Consider the following 18,582-nt stretch of genomic DNA (forward strand, 5'->3'; position numbering starts at 1 on the left):
TAAACATTAGCTATGTAGAGGCTATGAGCAAGTTTTCCATATGGCTACAAATATAGATGGATTGATAAATAGATTTTATTAATCCATCTGCAAATAAATTGTGTTTCCAGTTCAGTATAGCAAGTTTCATAAAAACAAGAACAAAGTTCAAACAAAAGAACAACCTGCACATATACAGAAATTAAGAATATAGATAAAAAAGGAGAAAGTATACAAATTTAACCTTGCACTTCGCTCTAAAAGCCCAATATCATGATGAATGAATGAGTCCCTGAGTCTATTAGTGTCCCATTCGGACAAAAAAGACTATACAAAATATAAATGTATGTAAATGAGAGGCAAGTATTAATCAACAGCTGTAGAACTTTAATGAATTGTTTGTTACAATATGATTGTCTTTCTATAAAGTGCAGGTTCTACTACTACTACCAAATAAATGTTTTTGCTTATCTGTTTTACTAAAATTGTTGACATCTATCATCTCTGTTCCTTCTCTCATCTAAAACACACATCTTTATCAGTCACCATATGAACATGAACATTAATGTATTTTAATTTTTATATAACAATATATATATCATGACCTGGTTGGCCAGATTATCTTGGATGTTTTCTTTCAAGTTAATTTAAAATAAATGTTCCTTTTAAACGACTGTATCGCCTTCAAATCTTCTTGTGTCGAAACAGAAACAACAGAGTCCAGACTGCTCCCAGAAGTCCGTGGTCATCCAAGAGAGGAGGCTTCACGTCGGCGTCCACAACGGCTGGTGCTTCATCGAGAAACCCCAAGTGGTGGTGCTGGAGCCCACGTCTCCCGCCTCCAGGGGGCGATCAGATAGCGCCTCCAAACACAGCGCCAAAGACGGGTGAGTAAATGAACGTTTCCTCCCATCGCGGTTATATCTCCAACATCAGGATTATTTCCTTTTCCCGGTGAACCTCTTCGGAATTTTAAAAACCTACAACTTCTTTTGTGTATCGTCTCAAGACATGTAAACACTTTTGAAATCAAACACAATTACTCGGTTGTTTTGTGTCCAAGGACGTCATGAAGATGAAACAAGTTAACCTTCAGCAAAGCAAGTGTCCTTCAATGATCTAGGCGGGACAATACATCCCACACATGAAACAAAGACCCGAGTATTGATCCATCATGACTTCTTGTCAAAGCGAGTCGTCGCGTAACGGAGATAATTGAGAAACGAAAGATGGCGTTTCAAAGACGAACCAGAAGTCGGACGATGCAGAGCCGGCGGTGCCACTTTTCTACAATCATTTCCTTTTTTTCAAGGTTTGACCTCTTTTTTTTTTTTTTTGTTGTGGGCTCCAGGTCTGCGGCATCAAGTCCACCTCAGACCCTGAGTCTTCGCAGCAGCCTGGAGCTCCATCTGGCCAATCATAAAGCTCTGGGGGTCGTTTTCCAGCTGGAGTACGTCTTCTCTGCTCCGATCGGCCGAGAAACGATGGTGAGTCCGAATGAACTAGATCATCGAACGGTGGTTAATGAACTCATATACTCATATTTTTGGACGAGCATGAACTGAACGTAGTGTATTTTTTCCTGATGATCGCGTTCATTCTTGTAAACGAAACACTCTTTACGTTCATCTTCGTTCAGTAGGTGGCCAGATTTCTACTTGACTTGGAGGCAGAAATTTGCTAAAATACGATGTTAAACGGGTCTTAATGTGTCGCGGTAAAACACCCAATCAACAGTTGCACACAAACTGCTTATCAAAACAAATGGCAGCAACTTTCTATAATCATTTAAACTAAAAGTTTCATGACAAGATGGACGAGGATGTAAAACCTTTTTCATTGCGGACTTGTTTATTTAACTTTTATATTCCCAAGTTTAGGTACTATTTGCTCGTTTTCATGCGTTTCATTCATATTATTTTGTGTATATCTATTCAATTGATTGTATTCTATACTCTTTTCCACAACACGTGAAATACCCTTTTTGTTTTTACAATATTGACCAATGAGATAGTTTCTGTTATTAAGAGAAAATCTGATGGATATTTTTAATGTTAAAATTAATTTAATAATTGCTGATTTTGGTTATATATGGGCTTTTACTTTTGAAGAAGAACATCTTGTTGCAACATATAGAAAAAAAGAATTATGAAGTAGTTCATTCTTGGAGCCAGAAACTTTGGAAATTTTGTTGAACTGAACTAGTTAATTTTTTTTATATAATAATTTAAACAAGTTTCATGACAAGGTGGACGAGGATGGAATACATTTTTCATTGCGGACTTGTTTATTTAACTTTTATATTCCTAATTGAATGTACTATCTGCTCATTTTATTGTGTTTTATTCAAATTATGATGTGTATATCTATTTAATTGATTCTATTCTATACTCCACAACAACACGTGAAATACCCTTTTTGTTTTTACAATATTGACAAATGAGAAACATTTTCTGTTATTAAGAGAAAATCTGATGGATATTTTTAATAAAAAAAAAAAAAAGTAAAAATAGCTTACTTTGATTATAAATGGGCTTTTAGTTTTGATGAAGATCTTGTTGCGACATATAGAAAAAAAGGATTACGAAGTAGTTCATTCTTGGAGCTGGAAATTTTGAACTATGAACTGAACTAGTTTATTTTTTTTTTTTATATAATAATTTAAACAAGTTTCATGACAAGGTGGACTAGGATGGAATACATTTTTCATTGCGGACTTGTTTATTTAACTTTTTATATTCCTAATTTAATGTACTATCTGCTCATTTTCTTGTGTTTTATTCATATTATTTTTCTATTTAATTGATTCTATTCTATACTCTGTTCGACAACAACACATAAAATTCATTTTTTTTTTTTTTACAATATTGACAAAAAAAGAGAATAGTTTCTGATATGATAAGGAAATCTGATGTATATTATTTATGTTAAAATAAATATAATAATTGCTGATTTTGGTTATATATGGGCTTTTAGTTTTGAATAAGAACAGCTTGTTGCAGCTTGAACTAGTTCATTCTTGGAGATTTCAGAAATTTTGAATTATGAACTGAACCAGTTAATCTTTTGGGTGAACTTGATATACATTCAACGTAACTTCCGTCTTTTGATAACTATTTAATCCCATTTTTTTTGCCCGTGCCTTGCTCAGCCGAGTAAACGGGAAACATTTTTCATTGCTCATTTTATTGTGTTTTCTTCATATTATTTTGTGTATTATTTAATTGATTCTATTCTATACTCTGTTCCACAACAACACATACAATTCAGTTGTTTTTTTTACAATAATGACAAAAAAAGAGAATAGTTTTTGGTATGATAAGGAAATCTGATGTATATTATTTATGTTAAAATAAATATAATAATTGCTGACTTTGGTTATATATGGGCTTTTAGTTTTGAAGAAGAACGGCTTGTTGCAGCTTGAACTAGTTCATTCTCGGAACCATGACATTTTGGAAATTTTGAATTATGAACTGAACCAGTTAATTTTTTGGGTGAACCTGATATACATTCAACGTAACTTCCGTCTTTTGATAACGATTTAATCCCATTTTTTTTGCCCGTGCCTTGCTCAGCCGAGTAAACGGCGCGCGTTAGAATCCGTCGGTTCCCAGAGGACGTCGTTTCCAAATTGGAGCTGCACCACTTAACAAATGCTGATGGCATAGGAAGCCGGAGAAAGACTGTGATAATTATGTGCGGGGGTGACTCTTCAACACATTATGCATGCCAGAGCTGAGCTCTCAATGTTTTACTGAACGTTGTCCCTTTATACAAGCAGGGGTCAGCGTCTCGCCAATTAATTGGAGCTGAAAAACAACTATCCTCTCAGTCTGAGTGCCGCCGTGCATTTGCATTCATGTGTTAATTCTTGCCTCTGCAGCCACTCGACGCTCTCTGGCTAATGTACGGAGGAAATGTGAGAGAATAGAATTTTCCAATTTATCAGCTTTTCTTGTATATCCGCGGCTATTTCAACGACTTTATCTTTTATCTTTATCATGAATGACGGTGACAATCAAATGGGAATAAAGGAAAAATCCCGATCGAACACTTTAAAATATGTGAAGCTAACGACGGATTCAAATGTTGACGGTTTGTAAAAAATGCTCCCTTAAAATTAAAGTTTAAACGGTTCATGTCACAACACGTTCCTGGTTTGTTTCTATTCTTAAGCACGTCCTCTTGATAAATACATGATTCATGAACGACCAGCGACGTACGTCTGTCTTACAACCGAACAAGTGACACTTTAGCAGTATTTAGCGTACCAGCTGAAAATATACTGGTTTAGTTTGTGACGTATCATTATAGTGAGATAAAGCAGCTTGTTTTTAAGATCATCTTGAATATCTTGACGTTTCTCTTCTTACAAGCAAAACGTATCTTGTGTTAATGTATTTTTATAAAGAATTAAATGGAAAAACATTATAAAACGTGGTTTATTTTTCAAATGTTTACATTAATTATTGAAGAGATACAATAAGAAAGTAATATTTGTAGAGCGCTTTTCTAGACCAGGGTCACAAAGCGCTTAATCAATCAGTACAATACCCAATAAAATAGATGCTTAAAAGGTCAAGGAACCTATGTATATATTTTGCCCAATTTTTTTAATTGAATTTCAAATTTAAATTTCAGTTATAAACTGTTGAGCATTTCTTTTATATTATAAAAAATATTTTTTAATGTAATATCTGTGGGGAATGCAAACAAATTAAATGGCAGATAAGAGAATCAACATAAATCTACTTTTTTTTAAAAACTTGGATATTCTGGTTTATTTTTCCAATTTTTTACATGAGTTATTGAAGAGATACAGTCTCTCCAGACGCGTCAACATTTGAAAGACTGACTTAAGATATCAACCTCTTTACTTGAAAATCCAACAATTTTTAAGGAACTAATGTATATTTTTTGTGTTTTTTAAATTGAATTTAAAACATTTTTCAACTGTTGACGCGAGGCTTGCTCTTAAAGCATTTCTACTGATAAAAAATGAATTTTAATGTAAATAAATGTGCGGAATGACAAACAAAACAAATAGCAGATAAGAAAATCAACATAAATCTACTTCTTTAAATAAAATTAAAGCACAATATGATGCATGAAATGCATTTAACTTTTATCTAAAGCTATCGTAACCATTATCCTTCATCTATAGTGCCTGGAAAACACTCCTGGACGGGTCCAGTGCTTCACAGCTTCACCTTGTAAAGACTTTTGAAAGCTCTTCTGGTGCTTCATCATTCTAGAGGCAGTGAGGTTGCTTCGATGACACTCGAGTTGTTGAACGGTGTGTTTTCAAGAGTGTTTTCAAATCACAATGTCATTCTTGGCTTTTTTTGAAAGTGTCTCGAGAAGCCTGGGTGCTTCTCTGTTTACAATAGAGCTTTTATTCTTAAACTCTTTATTTGTTTAAGTTGTTTCAAGTTATGATGAAGAAATATATGAAGTAAACTTAAGTTTTCTGCATTGTAATGAAAATCTTCCCTTATTTAATAATCGCTGTCCTTTCAAATCGTCATATTCTTAAAACTAGTAAATGTTTTCCCCACATTCACCCTTAATTTAATGATCACAGAATGACCGCTAGATGGTGCTGCGCAGCACATTTTGAGCTGATGGCTCAGAAAGCCCTCGGCTGTCCCCCTCCTGTGATTAAATAGAATTGTGTCTTTTGATGTATTCTGTGGGTGAAAAGAGTAAAACAATTTTGTTTCTCAAAACATTACCACAGCAATCCAAAGGCAATCACTCACTCGCTCCGAGTCTTCTCGCAGCTTTCATGTCGTAACTGAAAGAATAAGCGTCTTTTTTTTTGGAACATCCGTGTCATCATTGGATCTGATGAATGGAAATATATTGTTGAATCCACTGAATATAGACGCTTGCATTTGAGAAGTTCAATGGCTTTAAACGGGATGTAAACGCACACCCACCTGCATCTAATCCTGATACTCCTGCACCGCCGTTTCAAAATGTAGGCGTATTTCAGTTGCATTTTTAATCTGTCCATGAAAAACACAAAAAACTCTCAAACATCTAAACAAGTGCGAGAGTGGAAAAATGTGCTGAATTCAGTTGCTGTTGTGCAGGTTAAAGTAAATTATTGAATTGAACATAAAACTAGCAGCAATAGAAAGAAAATGTTTGGTTTTAGATGAAGACAATAATACATTAACATTTTCAGTGTGTTTTATTATACGCTAGGTTCATTTTTATTCTTTTTTCAACCTGCTACTTTATTTAGATAGTATGAGGTAAATGATTGTATTTCACCTTAAACCCCTAGAAACAGTTTGTATTTTCTAAACGTAGTAAGAACTATAGGTGTCAAGTATTGCGATGAGTTCGTTTTGTTGGTTTTTAATCCAATTTTTAACCTCCGTTCGAAAGTTTTTGTCAAATATTTTTGTTCTGTGTCAGTTGCTTCAATTTATTATTACTTATTGATACTATTTATCATATTCGCCCCCTGCTGGTAGAAAATAAAAAGGTTGCATCAAAATTTAAGTAAGTAATATTTATTTATATAGCGCTTTTCGAGACCAGGGTCACAAAGCGCTTAAACAATCAAAACAATACTCAAAAAAGTACATACTTTAAAGATCAAGATAATACTAAAAGTAAGTGTCAAATACAGTAGAATGTAAATGTAAGTCGGTTGAAAACAAAGATTTTTTAAAATTATTTTTAATTAATCTTTGATCGTCCACTGTTATGACTATAATAATAATAAAAATAATAATAACTATAATAAAAAATACTAAGTCGAGTTAAAAGCTTTTTTTCTCTAAGGTTGGATATTAAAATTGATTAATTCGATTAAATAAATCACAGATTATAGTTATTTAATGTCAAGTAGTTTTGAATGTGTTGATGGCACTAAAAATAAAATAAAACATTAGCTTTATTTAAAAAAAAATATATATACACATAGTATGTGAATGGTGTTTATCCCTTTATTTCAATAGCTTCAATAATGAAATATTGACGTTTTTTTGCCTTTAAATAGGTTCATTTCTAACACAACAAAGGAACAATAATCCATCGTATTCAAGTCAATTCTCACTGATGCTGTGTTTCTTGTCCTACATTGTAAATAAATCGATGGAACGCCTCGAACAACAACAACAACAACGACTCTGATCGTCGGCGTCTTTTGTCCAGTGTGCGACGAGGCGTCCATTATTAGCCCAGATCCACGGCGTCACCGTTTAATTGTCAATTAATATCTCAGGTGTCACCGTCGGCGCTCGCTGTTGCGTGAAGCCCTGACACAAGTTTGCGGTGAACTGTGTGTGTGTGTGTGTGTGTGTGTCTCGTGTGCCATCGAGACTTGTTTGGATTTTAATTGGCGCAGGTACATGCGGTATTAGATTATTGTGTATTTCTTTTTCTGCCTCGGTGAATGGCTTGTTTTAATGATGCACTAAATGATCAGTCCTCCTCGTCCCCCTTTTTTTGAATGCAGTCGCCCCATTAGTGCAGACCTGGGTCTCAAAGATATTGTTCTGTTTGATATGAAATGTCACGTTAATAGATGGGATGTCATCATGACCTAACAAGCGTTCATATGTAGTCTCTCTCTCTCTCTCTCTCTCTCTCTCTCGCTCTTTCTCTCTCCCTCCCTCTTTCTCTCTCTCTCCCTCGCTCTCTCGCTTTTGCTCTCTTTCGCTCTTTCTCTCTCTCGCTTTCTCTCTCTCTCTTTCGCTCTCGCTCTTTCTCTCTCTCTCCCTTTCTCTCTCTCTCCCTCACTCTCTCGCTTTCGCTCTCTTTCGCTCTCGCTCTTTCTCTCTCTTTCTCTCTCTCTTCCTCGCTCTCTCGCTTTCGCTCTCTTTCGCTCTTTCTCGCTATTTCGCTCTTTCTCGCTATTTCGCTCTCTCTCTTTCGCTCTCTCTCTTTCGCTCTTGCTCTTTCGCTCTTGCTCTTTTGCTCTCGCACTTGCTCTTTCTCTCGCTCTCGCTCTTTCGCTCTCGCTCTCTCTCTTTCTCTCTCGCTCTCTCTCTTTCTCTCTCGCTCTCTCTCTCTCTCCCTCACTCTCTCACTTTCGCTCTCTTTCGCTCTCGCGCTTTCTCTCTCTTTCGCTCTCTTTTGCTCTCTTTCGCTCCCTCGCTCTCGCTCTCTCTTCCGCTCTCTCGCTCTCCCTTTCTCTCTTTTGCTTTCTCTCTTGCTTTCTTTCTTTCTCTTTTTCTCTCTCTATTTCTTTCTCTTTCTCTCTTTCTTTCTCTTTCTCTCTTTCTTTCGCTCTCCCTTTCAAGGAGAAATGGAGGCTCCATGCCAGAGACACAATATTTTGTCCACCTAATTAAATTGAATTCCGGCCCCTTCCCCTCCACCGAGAGGTGCATCAATCTCCCTCCACAATTGGCCCCGGAGTGAATCCGGTCTTGTCAGAGGTTGCCAACGCTGCCATCCTTCTTTAGACGCGTCGACCAAGGAGGCCAAGTTGGCTTCGGCAAGGATGTTTACACGCTGAAGCCGTCGCCGGACAGCGGCAGGTTTGCAGAGGTCAGGACTGTCACTGATACCTGCTTCTTCCTCGTTACAAAGTGGGATAAATATTTGAAATGTCAACGACTTTTCTCGCTGCGAGCCAAATCTCAATATTAATATTTAATAGCTCCACCAGGGAGCACCAGTATTAAGCCTATCATGTGAGAAAAATGACTAAGAGGGAGACGAGGAACATCTATATGAGAGGTCACAGTATATACTGGGGCCGTCAAGCCAATAGAAAGGAAGGACAAAACCTTTAAAAAAAGAAAAGGAAAATATTTCATTATGCCTTTTATAACAAAAGGAAAAAGCTAAATTAAATATTAAATTTGATAGAGAAGTGTTTGATTTGAGGAATAGCACATGTGTACTAAGTCACTTACTTGCCCAGTGGGCAAAATTTCAATTGGGTTGTAATGTCTTAAATAAAACTCTGCTGCTACACACTTACTGGAAAAAGCTCGACAGCTTCTTTTTTAACGCTGATTGCAATCGACTGTTGACGGCACTTTTCGCCAATTTAAGCTGCGTTATAAGTAGGCAGCCGTTAAGGGTGGAAAGTGTCCAATCGATCCACACTTAATTTTTTGGCTATTTGAGTGCTCATTGCGCACTGCATTTTCGCACACTGCTCATCGGGATGCACTTGAAAAACAAATACTCACAAAAGCATAAATAAAATAAATGGTGATAAAAGGTCTAAAACATCAAAAAACATGTTATTGTGTTAGAATATGGCAAAATGAATAACAAAAAGAAAAAAAACAAACTAAAATTGCAGCTATTAAATGAATAAACATGATCATACTTTGGTCTGATCTTTTGCTATGAAGGGCACTTGAGTCTCTCAAGGGTGCTCTTCTTGGACTTTTCGTTTTCGGCCTTGTTTGTTTGCAAAGGCCAGAAAGGTAAGGAGTACTTCCTTATAAGTAAGTAAGTTACAGCCTTTTAAAAGTCACGGTTTTGTAATTTATTACTTCAGCTAATGTTTGACGGACAACAGTTGGAATGTCCTTTTAGGAATACAGGAGGTTGAGTACACATTCATCAAAACATCACTCTAATGGCTTCAAAAAAACATGGTAACGGACAATTTTACTCTGCACATGCTTTTTCCTAGGGTCGGGGTAGACTTGACTGTCAATTCGCCACGTTAGCCTCCGCTAACTAGCCGCGGTTTCTTTGCTTAAATAATAAATCCAGACCGCCTGAACTACGCTCTTGACCGGAGTCAGGATCACCATCTGGATCCACAAATCTTTTGAAGAATTTGTCATTCTGTGGTAGAACGCTGCGGCTCAAGCTCCCTCATGTCTAACATGTGTTACGCAAGCTAGTATATAGACGGCTACTGCCACCTGCTGTCCCATCAAACTCATTGCTATTATCTTTATTTCAAATGCTAAAAAACGTGTCAAATTATTTGGATAAAAGCGATATTTCTAGAAAGTGGTAAATGGAAAAGTTGGTGGATGTCTGCACTCTCTGAGTTCATTAGTCTTTATTCACTGTCATTTTGCAATGTTTTATTACTTTATAATTCCAAATAATCTTGTAAAAGTAAAAAATACTTTTTCATTGTCCGTCTCATTTTCTTTAACGGACATTTTTCAAAAAGAAAATCGGGGATTCTCTTGCGAGCGCTTTGAAAACGGCCCCCTTTGATGGACAAGAAGCCGGTGAAAAAATGACTACATCAGAAAAACAAACCCTTGCTTTCATATGTAAACCTCAGCTTCAAGACGTGCTTTTAACAAAATAAAACGTCCTCTAAAATCCGGCTGTGATATTTCTACGTGTACATTTGTGCGAGTTGTGCAGATATTTTAATATTGCACCCACGCTTTTTTAGCGACATTTGAAAAGATATTAAGTCTGCGAAAAAGCCGTTTAATGTTTCAAGATGTTGACTTTTTTCCCCTCGGCTCACAGTTTCCAACGCTTGAAACTCTCTGGCGACAAAAAGTTATTTAAAAATGATCCTTTCACACATGAAAAGTCAACGGAGCAATAACACACTTTGAGGAAATTGCTTATTGATCTCGCTACTTTGCCTACGAAAATGACCCACGTGACCGCAACCATATTTAATTCGAATGACAAAAACCCTCTGATTAATTAAAGTGTTTCCAGCAAAAGAAAAACATTGCAAATGCAAAAAGTCATTCTTCGAGGCTCGGAATATAATGTCATCGATCGGACGTCGCCCTGGTGTCGCCACCAGCGTTTGCAATTAAATCCTCACAGAGTTACCGTTTGCAGTCGATGCGTTCGACCCCCGTGGACGAGTTCCTTGTGGCCCGGGTCTACCTGCCGCACTAGTGTTTGTTTACCAGCACTGCACCATCTCCACGCCCACGTGCAACAGCACAACGAGTCCCACTGAACCAGGGAAGTGCTTATTGTGCTGCTTAAGCTTTTGATTGCCTGCAGTCAAGTGTTTGTGTCGCGAGGATTACATGCGTAATGTGAGTTTTCTTGGCTTTACAATGAAATTATCGTCGCCTCTTTTTGTGTCAGCCCTTCAATCACTTTTTGAAAATTCTCCCTGTGCGCGAGAAAACCTTTTATTAAAGAAAATCAAAAGAATATGTTGTGGCTTTACTGGAAGCAGGATAATAGTGCAATCAAGTTTGAATATATTCTAGTTGCAAGAGTCTGTCGAGACGCTTTTCGTTACGGGGGCAACGATACAATGTATTGTGATATTGTGGTAACTGGTATATATTTGTAGTATTGTCCAGTACTTGACTCTGGTGTTGCAGAATTTACAGACCACATGACTCTTGAAGAAGTCGTAACTGCTTTCATTTGATTTGAAACTTAAATATGTCAAAACTTCAGCTTTAAAAGCTGCTGGAGTCGACTGTATCCTCTCGTCCTCAGTCGTTGCCAGGATGTTGCAGGATTTTATTCTTGCGTCATTCAACTGCTTTCATTTGTTTTGAAACCAAAATATGTCCAAACATCAGCTTTAAAAGCGGCTCGAGTCCACTGTATCCCCTCGTCCTCAGTCATCGCTGGGATCTCGCAGGATTACATTGCTGCAGAGGCGACATGACCGCTGCCATCTAGATGCAGGAAGCTTATTAGCAACATAATAATGAAGATTGCTGTGAATATTGTTATTGTAAATAAAATAAAAAAATCGAATTTTATTTTACACACAATTAATCGAAATACAAACCCTAAAATATAATATAAAATATGATTTAAAAGCCAAACAAACATTGAATTATTATAATATTACAAGAAATGAGTTGGGGAAAAAGAATCTGGAAAAGAATATCTTCTTAAAATACTATCTGTAAGTGTAACTTTAATTCAATAGCTCACCCATCATTTGGAGGTGCTGATCCGCCTTAAAACCTGCTTTAGTCGACTGTATCCTCTCGTCCTCAGTCTTTGCCTAGGATTTCGTGCACATTGGCCAAGAAGGATGTACTGACTGCTGCCATCTAGCGACCAGCAGTTAAATTTGCAACACAAAAATGAACAAACGCTGTACATTTTTGTTAATTTGAAATTGAAGCATCACATTATTCGATTCCACACACAATTTATTGAACCGTTAACTATTAATAAACTATTAGGCGCTATATAAATAGAGATTATTATTATTATTATTAAAAAATAAAATGTGATTTTTTTCACCAAAACTTTTGCTACAGTATTGAGAAGAGAAAAACGAAAATTCACAATATATCAGCGTAACGATATTTTCTAACACCCCTGATAAAAGCTGTATTTATATATTACTAGATTTATATTTGAGTTTAAAAATGTCTTCAGTTAAATCGGGTGCTGCATGACAACGTGGGACTAGGAGCGAAATGATGCGACTATTAAAGATTACATTGTTTGTAAACTTAAATTAAAAAGGGGGGAGCACTGGTCTTGTCATGGATCTATGCCACTAATGTAGAGTCAGGCTTTTCTCTGACGCTACGACCCAGACTTTCTTTTTAATAAGAAACATTATCGCACTCGTGCGTGCCGATAATAAAGATCCATCTGGTTGTTTGACTTGTTCCTTTATATTGTCCGGAACATTATTTTCTAACGCAATGGCCCCCTTTTTTTTTTGTTATCCCAAGCTTGAACGACCGTGATAAGTGTGGGACAGATAAAAGCTTTTTCTGAGGCTGTAGGCGTCCCTGTAGATAACCCTGATTGCTGCTTTGTCTCTTTTATTCTCTCCTTTTTTTTTTTTTTTCTCCATATACAGCAGCCCGCAATTTCATCCCTGAATCACTCCTGCACCCAAATATATTCAATGAATAATACAAAAGGGGTGTTTGGTGACGTGCGAGACACTAACTTTGCTCTTCCTGTCGTGTTCTTCAGGAGCGCAGACATGTTCGACACTCGGGTGTGGGTGACACAGTAAATGAATTGCCCCGGCAATTTTTACTGAATACACTAAAAGGAAGATTCTTTTTGTCTTTTTTTTTAACGGTGTGCGTGGTGCGTCTTATTAATTCCTCCTCGTAAAATGTGATAACAGCCGATGGCTCCGAGGGGAATACATCGCGTTCTGTTTTACAGCTGCCATATTTCTTTTCCAGTTCATCCCCGGCTCCAATTTCAATGAAAACGTCTCACATGGAGTTAAGCAATAGAGCTGGAAGAGTGGGATATCGATTTTAATTGATAGCTATACATTAAAATGTTCTTTAAAGAGATAGGAACATTTATTTCACCTCTATTTTATTGACTATCACTGTCTTTTATTTGGAAAAAAAAGTAATATTAAACTGTGGCTGTTGACGTTTGGAGACATTTGTTTCAGTCAAGTTGGCTAAAAAATAACCTGTAAACAAGTGAAAATGGGTGAAAGTGCACATGGGACCATCTTGTTGCAGCTTCTGCTGATTCAGCATAAGGTGATGTGTATTATTCATGCTCTTAACTCTGCGGTCCTGCCTTTGTTTAATTTTGCTGTTTTTATCTGAAGGTTGGGTCCGTTAAATTAAGGTCCCAATGCTATAAAGATTTTTGGTAACACGAGGAAAACATTAAATATGAATAAGCTATTCATTTATGTGTAATAACGGCAAATTAGCCACTTATTAACCATTATAAAGTACTCACTCACCTTGTTCACTGTGACTAGATTCTACAACACATAGCATTATGAGTTCAGGCTAAACGACAAGTGAATTACTCATTATCAACAGGATATAAAGAAGTAATTACATTTTAATTTAGGGGAAAACTAACATATTAGGTGTAAATATTACTAATAATTAATTATTTATCTTGTTCTGTTTCTTTTAAAGTAAAGAAGCACAACTATAAAAGTATTAATAGCGTTCAAATTATTAAAGAAAAATAGCCCTTTAAATGTAAATATGTTCTTTTCTAAAGTGGAATATTCAAACTACAAGTTTTTGAACGTTTATTTTAAAGATGATTTTGAACTTAACAGTCTTTTACGATTGGTATCAACAGCAACTTGTGTACATATTCACAACTACAAATACTTATTTATGAGTAATTATATTATGGATACTAGTAGTACTAGTGTATTTTTACTTCAGAAGATACTTTTTCTTCATTCTACTTATACCTAATAAGGGTAAATTGGAGAAAAGCTAGTTATCACCAAAGTGAATGTGAAATGATTTCTTTATTTCCTTTTAATAATCAGTCATTTAGTTTTCGTTCAGCTTTAACTCCTAATTGTCATGCTATTGAGGGTAGAATATAGTCACAACCAGTAATTTAAAATGGTTAATAATTGGACAATTATAGAAATAAGCAGCTTATTAATTCTTAATATGTTCCCCATTCTTAAGCATTCTTTCAGATGGTTCTGTTTAAACGTATTGGATGGTGAGTCGTCAATAAAACCTGACTAACATCTGTGCCTCTCAGCACTGGATAAGAGACATGTTTTGTCAAATGTGTGTCACATGTTCTCCGTTCTCAGTAGGATCGACGTCGTATGTAGAAACACGATTTTCTACAAAAGGAAGTGAATTAATGAAGTGACTGGAACGCTCTTCTTACACCCACGTCCTGTTTTCCATATCGTCCTTTGACGTATCCTCCCTGACATTAAAACGAAAACCACGGCATAATGTGAGTTTCACATGTTGACATTCTCCAGGCATTTCCATTCATTGAGGGCTGCATTATTAGCTTTTTTTTATTTATTTATTTTCTTCCAAAGACTGGATCTAGCTCTCGCTCCATGTGTAGTTGACTCAGGCCTAGAAATGATTGATTGCACTTCCATGAGGCCGACCAGCTTATTAATCGATTCAGCAAACCACTGCTGGTCCCTCGTGGACCAGCTCCAAGACGAAAAGCCTTTTTTTTTTTTAAACTTTGTAACGGTGGCTGACTGTTAATCATGTACAATGACGCTGCACTGAAAGTGCTGTGTTTCTGTGATTCAGCACGACTTAAATCAACTTTGACAACATGGAATACCTTGAAATAATTTGAGTAAATACTTTAATACTTTCGAAACTCACCCGTTTAAGGGAGTAAAATTTCAGATTTGAAAACAACATCTTTTAATCTTTCTGTTCTTGATCCCGTCGTCTTTCTTTCACGGCTATTGTGAAGTCGCACACACTGTATATGTTGTATTAGGTTCCTCTGATATGTTTTCATCCTGCAGCTGTCGTCTACCTCAACCTCCCGAGCAGCCTTTTTGCAGTGTCTTCGTTGGGGCGTCTGGTGCCCTTTCAGCGGGTCGGAAAACTGGCGCAGGGAGGAGATTCAACTGGACCTGGCTGGAGGTCCGAACATAAATCCTTATAGTGTCATGGTCTACGGCGGTGACGCCTCTGCCAGAACCTTCGACCCCGAGTCCATTTCAACTCTGGGCACATCTCAGGTAATAAAGCATAGTTTACTCTGCAAAAAAACAATGAATAAAGCTATTTTCTTTGTTTTAAAATGTCTTAATAGACCCAACATGTGTTTAAAATGTCATCTTTCGAGCTATGAACGTCAAAAAGAAACTCGTAAAGAGTAAAAATAATTTTCCAATAGTGAGCAAATCACCTTTAAAGGGCAACAAAAGTAAAAAGCAAACTTTCCTGACTCACTTGCATGTTTCAAATGTTGAAGTCTTTCTCTCCAAGATGCAGTAAGTTCCTCATCATGACCATAGTTTGGACTTATTACATTATAAAGTTCTCCCTTGTATGAAATCTCAGCGAACGAGGGGTTACGAGAGCAGATTATGACGTAATAATGGCTTCACTCTTCCTCCAGCCAGCTGTACTCACACCCCGCTTTGTTTATACAACAAGTCCCTTGGAGGTGGAGACTTCTGGGATTGATGATGCGGCGTGACAAACCTCGGTGTTTGGACCAATCACAGCAGAGCGGGCGTGGTTATAGTAGATTTTAGCTTTAGAAAAAATTGTTTCTAATCTAAATATTTTAATGAAGAGTTTTGTACAAACTGACACATACTGATGATACAATAGAGGATGTTTTTAACGATATGCAAGTAATTCTGGGGTCAAATTTGTTTTAATATCTTAATATGTCTAATATTCACTTAAAATAAGATGAAAACTTGCTAGTTTTTGCAGTGGATTCTCTTTAAGTTATTATTTTATGCAGCTCATCTCAACATTCCTGTATTTTTTTAAGTAAATATCCCGGACATTAAGTTCCTGAACCTCGTACTCTTTTTTTCAAAGGTTTCACACGCCATAGATACGATTCGCTTTCAGTTCTCGACAAGTTTGGAACGAACTCAGTCGACCCCGAAGGCATCTCTGCGGAGGAAGCAGCAGCAGGAGGAAGGTTCACGTCGTAGGAGGTCATCCTCGTCCCCCTCACACGGTATGATGTTCTCCTCGTACGTATCCGTCTGTAATGTGAAGTATTGTCGATTAATTCAAACTTTATACGGATGGATTTAACTGTAAACTTCTCCACCAGCCTAAAGGTTTGACTGACGTGTGCGAAACCTCTTTTTTTTTTTTTTAGTGCTCGTCCTTGATGTTCTTCTCCCTCGTGTCTCGGAGGGAGAAAAAAAAAAAGTCGGGCTCATTTTCAGAAGTGTCATTCATATAACAATGTTTGCATTCATGGAAATCTAACTAACGTCAATCAAGGCGTGCGGTCGTGACGGCTCCACCCTCCGCTAGGCTCATCAAACGAGTGGAATTAATGGTTTTGGATTTTGGGTTTTTAATTGATTTTTCAGCAACCGGCTTCCTCGCACTTCCAACGCCGCGGAGCGTCTCCTCCTGTACACCTGCCAGTTTCGCCCGGCGCTTTAAGAAAGGACTCGTTAATCACGAATAAATAGCCAATTCGGCCGTCAGTCCCGGCTAATGAGGTGAAGCACATTCTCCGCGACGAGACATAAAACATCCGGGGAGTAGAATGTCCTTAAAAACGAAGTGGCAGCCAAAGGGGGGGGAAGATGTTAATCTACAAGAGGGAGCTCGGTTTCCGCCGGTGTCCGGTCTGTGGATACAGTCGGAGCAGATGGGAGCTCCGCTGATACACCAGGGGCAAAACAATAGACTCCAAAAAAGGCCAGTCAAGCCCCGGCTCCGCGAGCGAGTGGGAGTGAAGATGTGTAGTGGAAGAACCTTTTTGATATGGCTATTACCATGGCAACTAACGAAGCTCTACGGGAAACCTTGTTGTGGCTTCAGTGTGTGACAGTTCTGTTGCACGGCTCGGCTTGGATATGAGCCTTTCCTGGAACTGACTCCCAATTTATAACATCAAATATTATTACTTGTAAGTTGTTTAATGCCATTTTTTTGTGGCTCAAACTTGGACTAAATGTTTATTGTGTGGCCTATAAAGAGACCAGTGTTTAAGATGAGCAAAGAAACGGATCATTATCAACCATGTTATAGAGACGTCCAATAAGAGATGGTTATAGGAAATTAATTTGATAAGAACGTTTGGGGAAAGATTGTAATCAAGACTGATTTAATATTGAAAAGAACTCTATCACTATTTGACTCGTACTTCCTGTTCGAGACTCGTGTGATTGACACTTCTGCGCCAAGATATATTTTACTAAGACTTATTCATTATTATATAACCTGTCGAAATTAGGTGTGAAAAAGTCAATAACCTTTTTTAAAAAATACTTCCTGAAATGTTTTTTAAATATAAAATATTTTTTATTTTTCTCCCAAGGTCGCAGCATGTCGCCAGCATTGCTTTTGGATTCCCCACAAGGCCCTGCGGTGAGTTTTTCCATCTTCCTTTCACTTGCTTATTCAAATGACTCTTGCTCTTTCGTAGATTCTGACTTAATATTTAATGAATTACTATGTTACAAAGCACTTCACAGGTGAGTTCCATCTGTCTTTTTCTTCAACTATATTCTACTATACTTAAATATTTTAATATCATTATTCCACCTTCTTTTGTGCCCTGTTTTTTTCACAATCCACTTGCTACCATAATGGAACTCCTACTGACACAAACTGTGGTAACCTGATATTAATAAGCAACACAGACTTCAGCGCCCCATTTTCAGGTTTCATTTTCCCTGATGGGAATTTGCAAAATACAGGCATTCATCCTGCATTTAAAAACAGTCGTATGAAAATCAATGATTCGCAGCAGGTTCTCTCCGTGCGTCTGCAAAGCTCCTGATGCTTTTAACGCCAAAATAATGCAACTTGAACAGATGATATTATTCAATATATTCCAATACACTTGCATAATTTTCTGAACGGTTGAAGGGGGCTCTGAATTTTAGTGACATCTGGTGAAGTGAGAGCCAAAATATGCCACTGAACAATGGCTTTAAAAGCAGCTGAAAGCCGGGTGTATCCTCTCATCCTCAGTCATTCCTGGGATCTCATCGTTCCATTAGCTGCAGAGGGCATTATGACTAAAGGAAGTTCAACGGCGACACAAAAATGAGTAAATGTCGTGGCTATTTGCTTGTTATTTGTAAATAATAAAATAAAAATTATTTTTTTTTAAACAAACTTAATTAAAATATATATATATAGGAACTTTAATAACTACGAGTTGAAGCAAAAAACTATACAGTGCTTTATCTATTTATTTTTAGTCTAAACACAAGCTGAATTAAAAAATAAAAGCTTTAAATTTATAATTTTATCGGGTCATGTT

The 18,582-nt window shown here is 37.0% G+C and overlaps 1 protein-coding gene and 1 pseudogene across 2 annotated transcripts in view; one reads left to right on the plus strand and one right to left on the minus strand.

Moving 5' to 3' along the window:
- The window catches only part of nphp4 (nephronophthisis 4), a 117,492-nt gene that overhangs the window by 36,368 nt on the left and 62,542 nt on the right, over positions 1 to 18,582 (plus strand). The window contains exons 7-11 of one of the 2 annotated variants that reach the window (XM_087781194.1): positions 688 to 866; positions 1,331 to 1,466; positions 15,119 to 15,337; positions 16,158 to 16,302; positions 17,629 to 17,678. In XM_087781194.1, the coding sequence (XP_087637320.1) occupies positions 688 to 866; positions 1,331 to 1,466; positions 15,119 to 15,337; positions 16,158 to 16,302; positions 17,629 to 17,678 (729 nt within the window). The remainder of the gene's footprint in view (positions 1 to 687; positions 867 to 1,330; positions 1,467 to 15,118; positions 15,338 to 16,157; positions 16,303 to 17,628; positions 17,679 to 18,582) is intronic. The other variant, XM_087781195.1, reaches the window with a different exon arrangement.
- On the minus strand, positions 7,558 to 8,401 carry LOC148059407 (uncharacterized; annotated as a pseudogene).

Source organism: Callionymus lyra, chromosome 19, assembly GCF_982586985.1.
Source record: "Callionymus lyra chromosome 19, fCalLyr1.hap1.1, whole genome shotgun sequence".
NCBI lineage: Eukaryota > Metazoa > Chordata > Actinopteri > Syngnathiformes > Callionymidae > Callionymus > Callionymus lyra.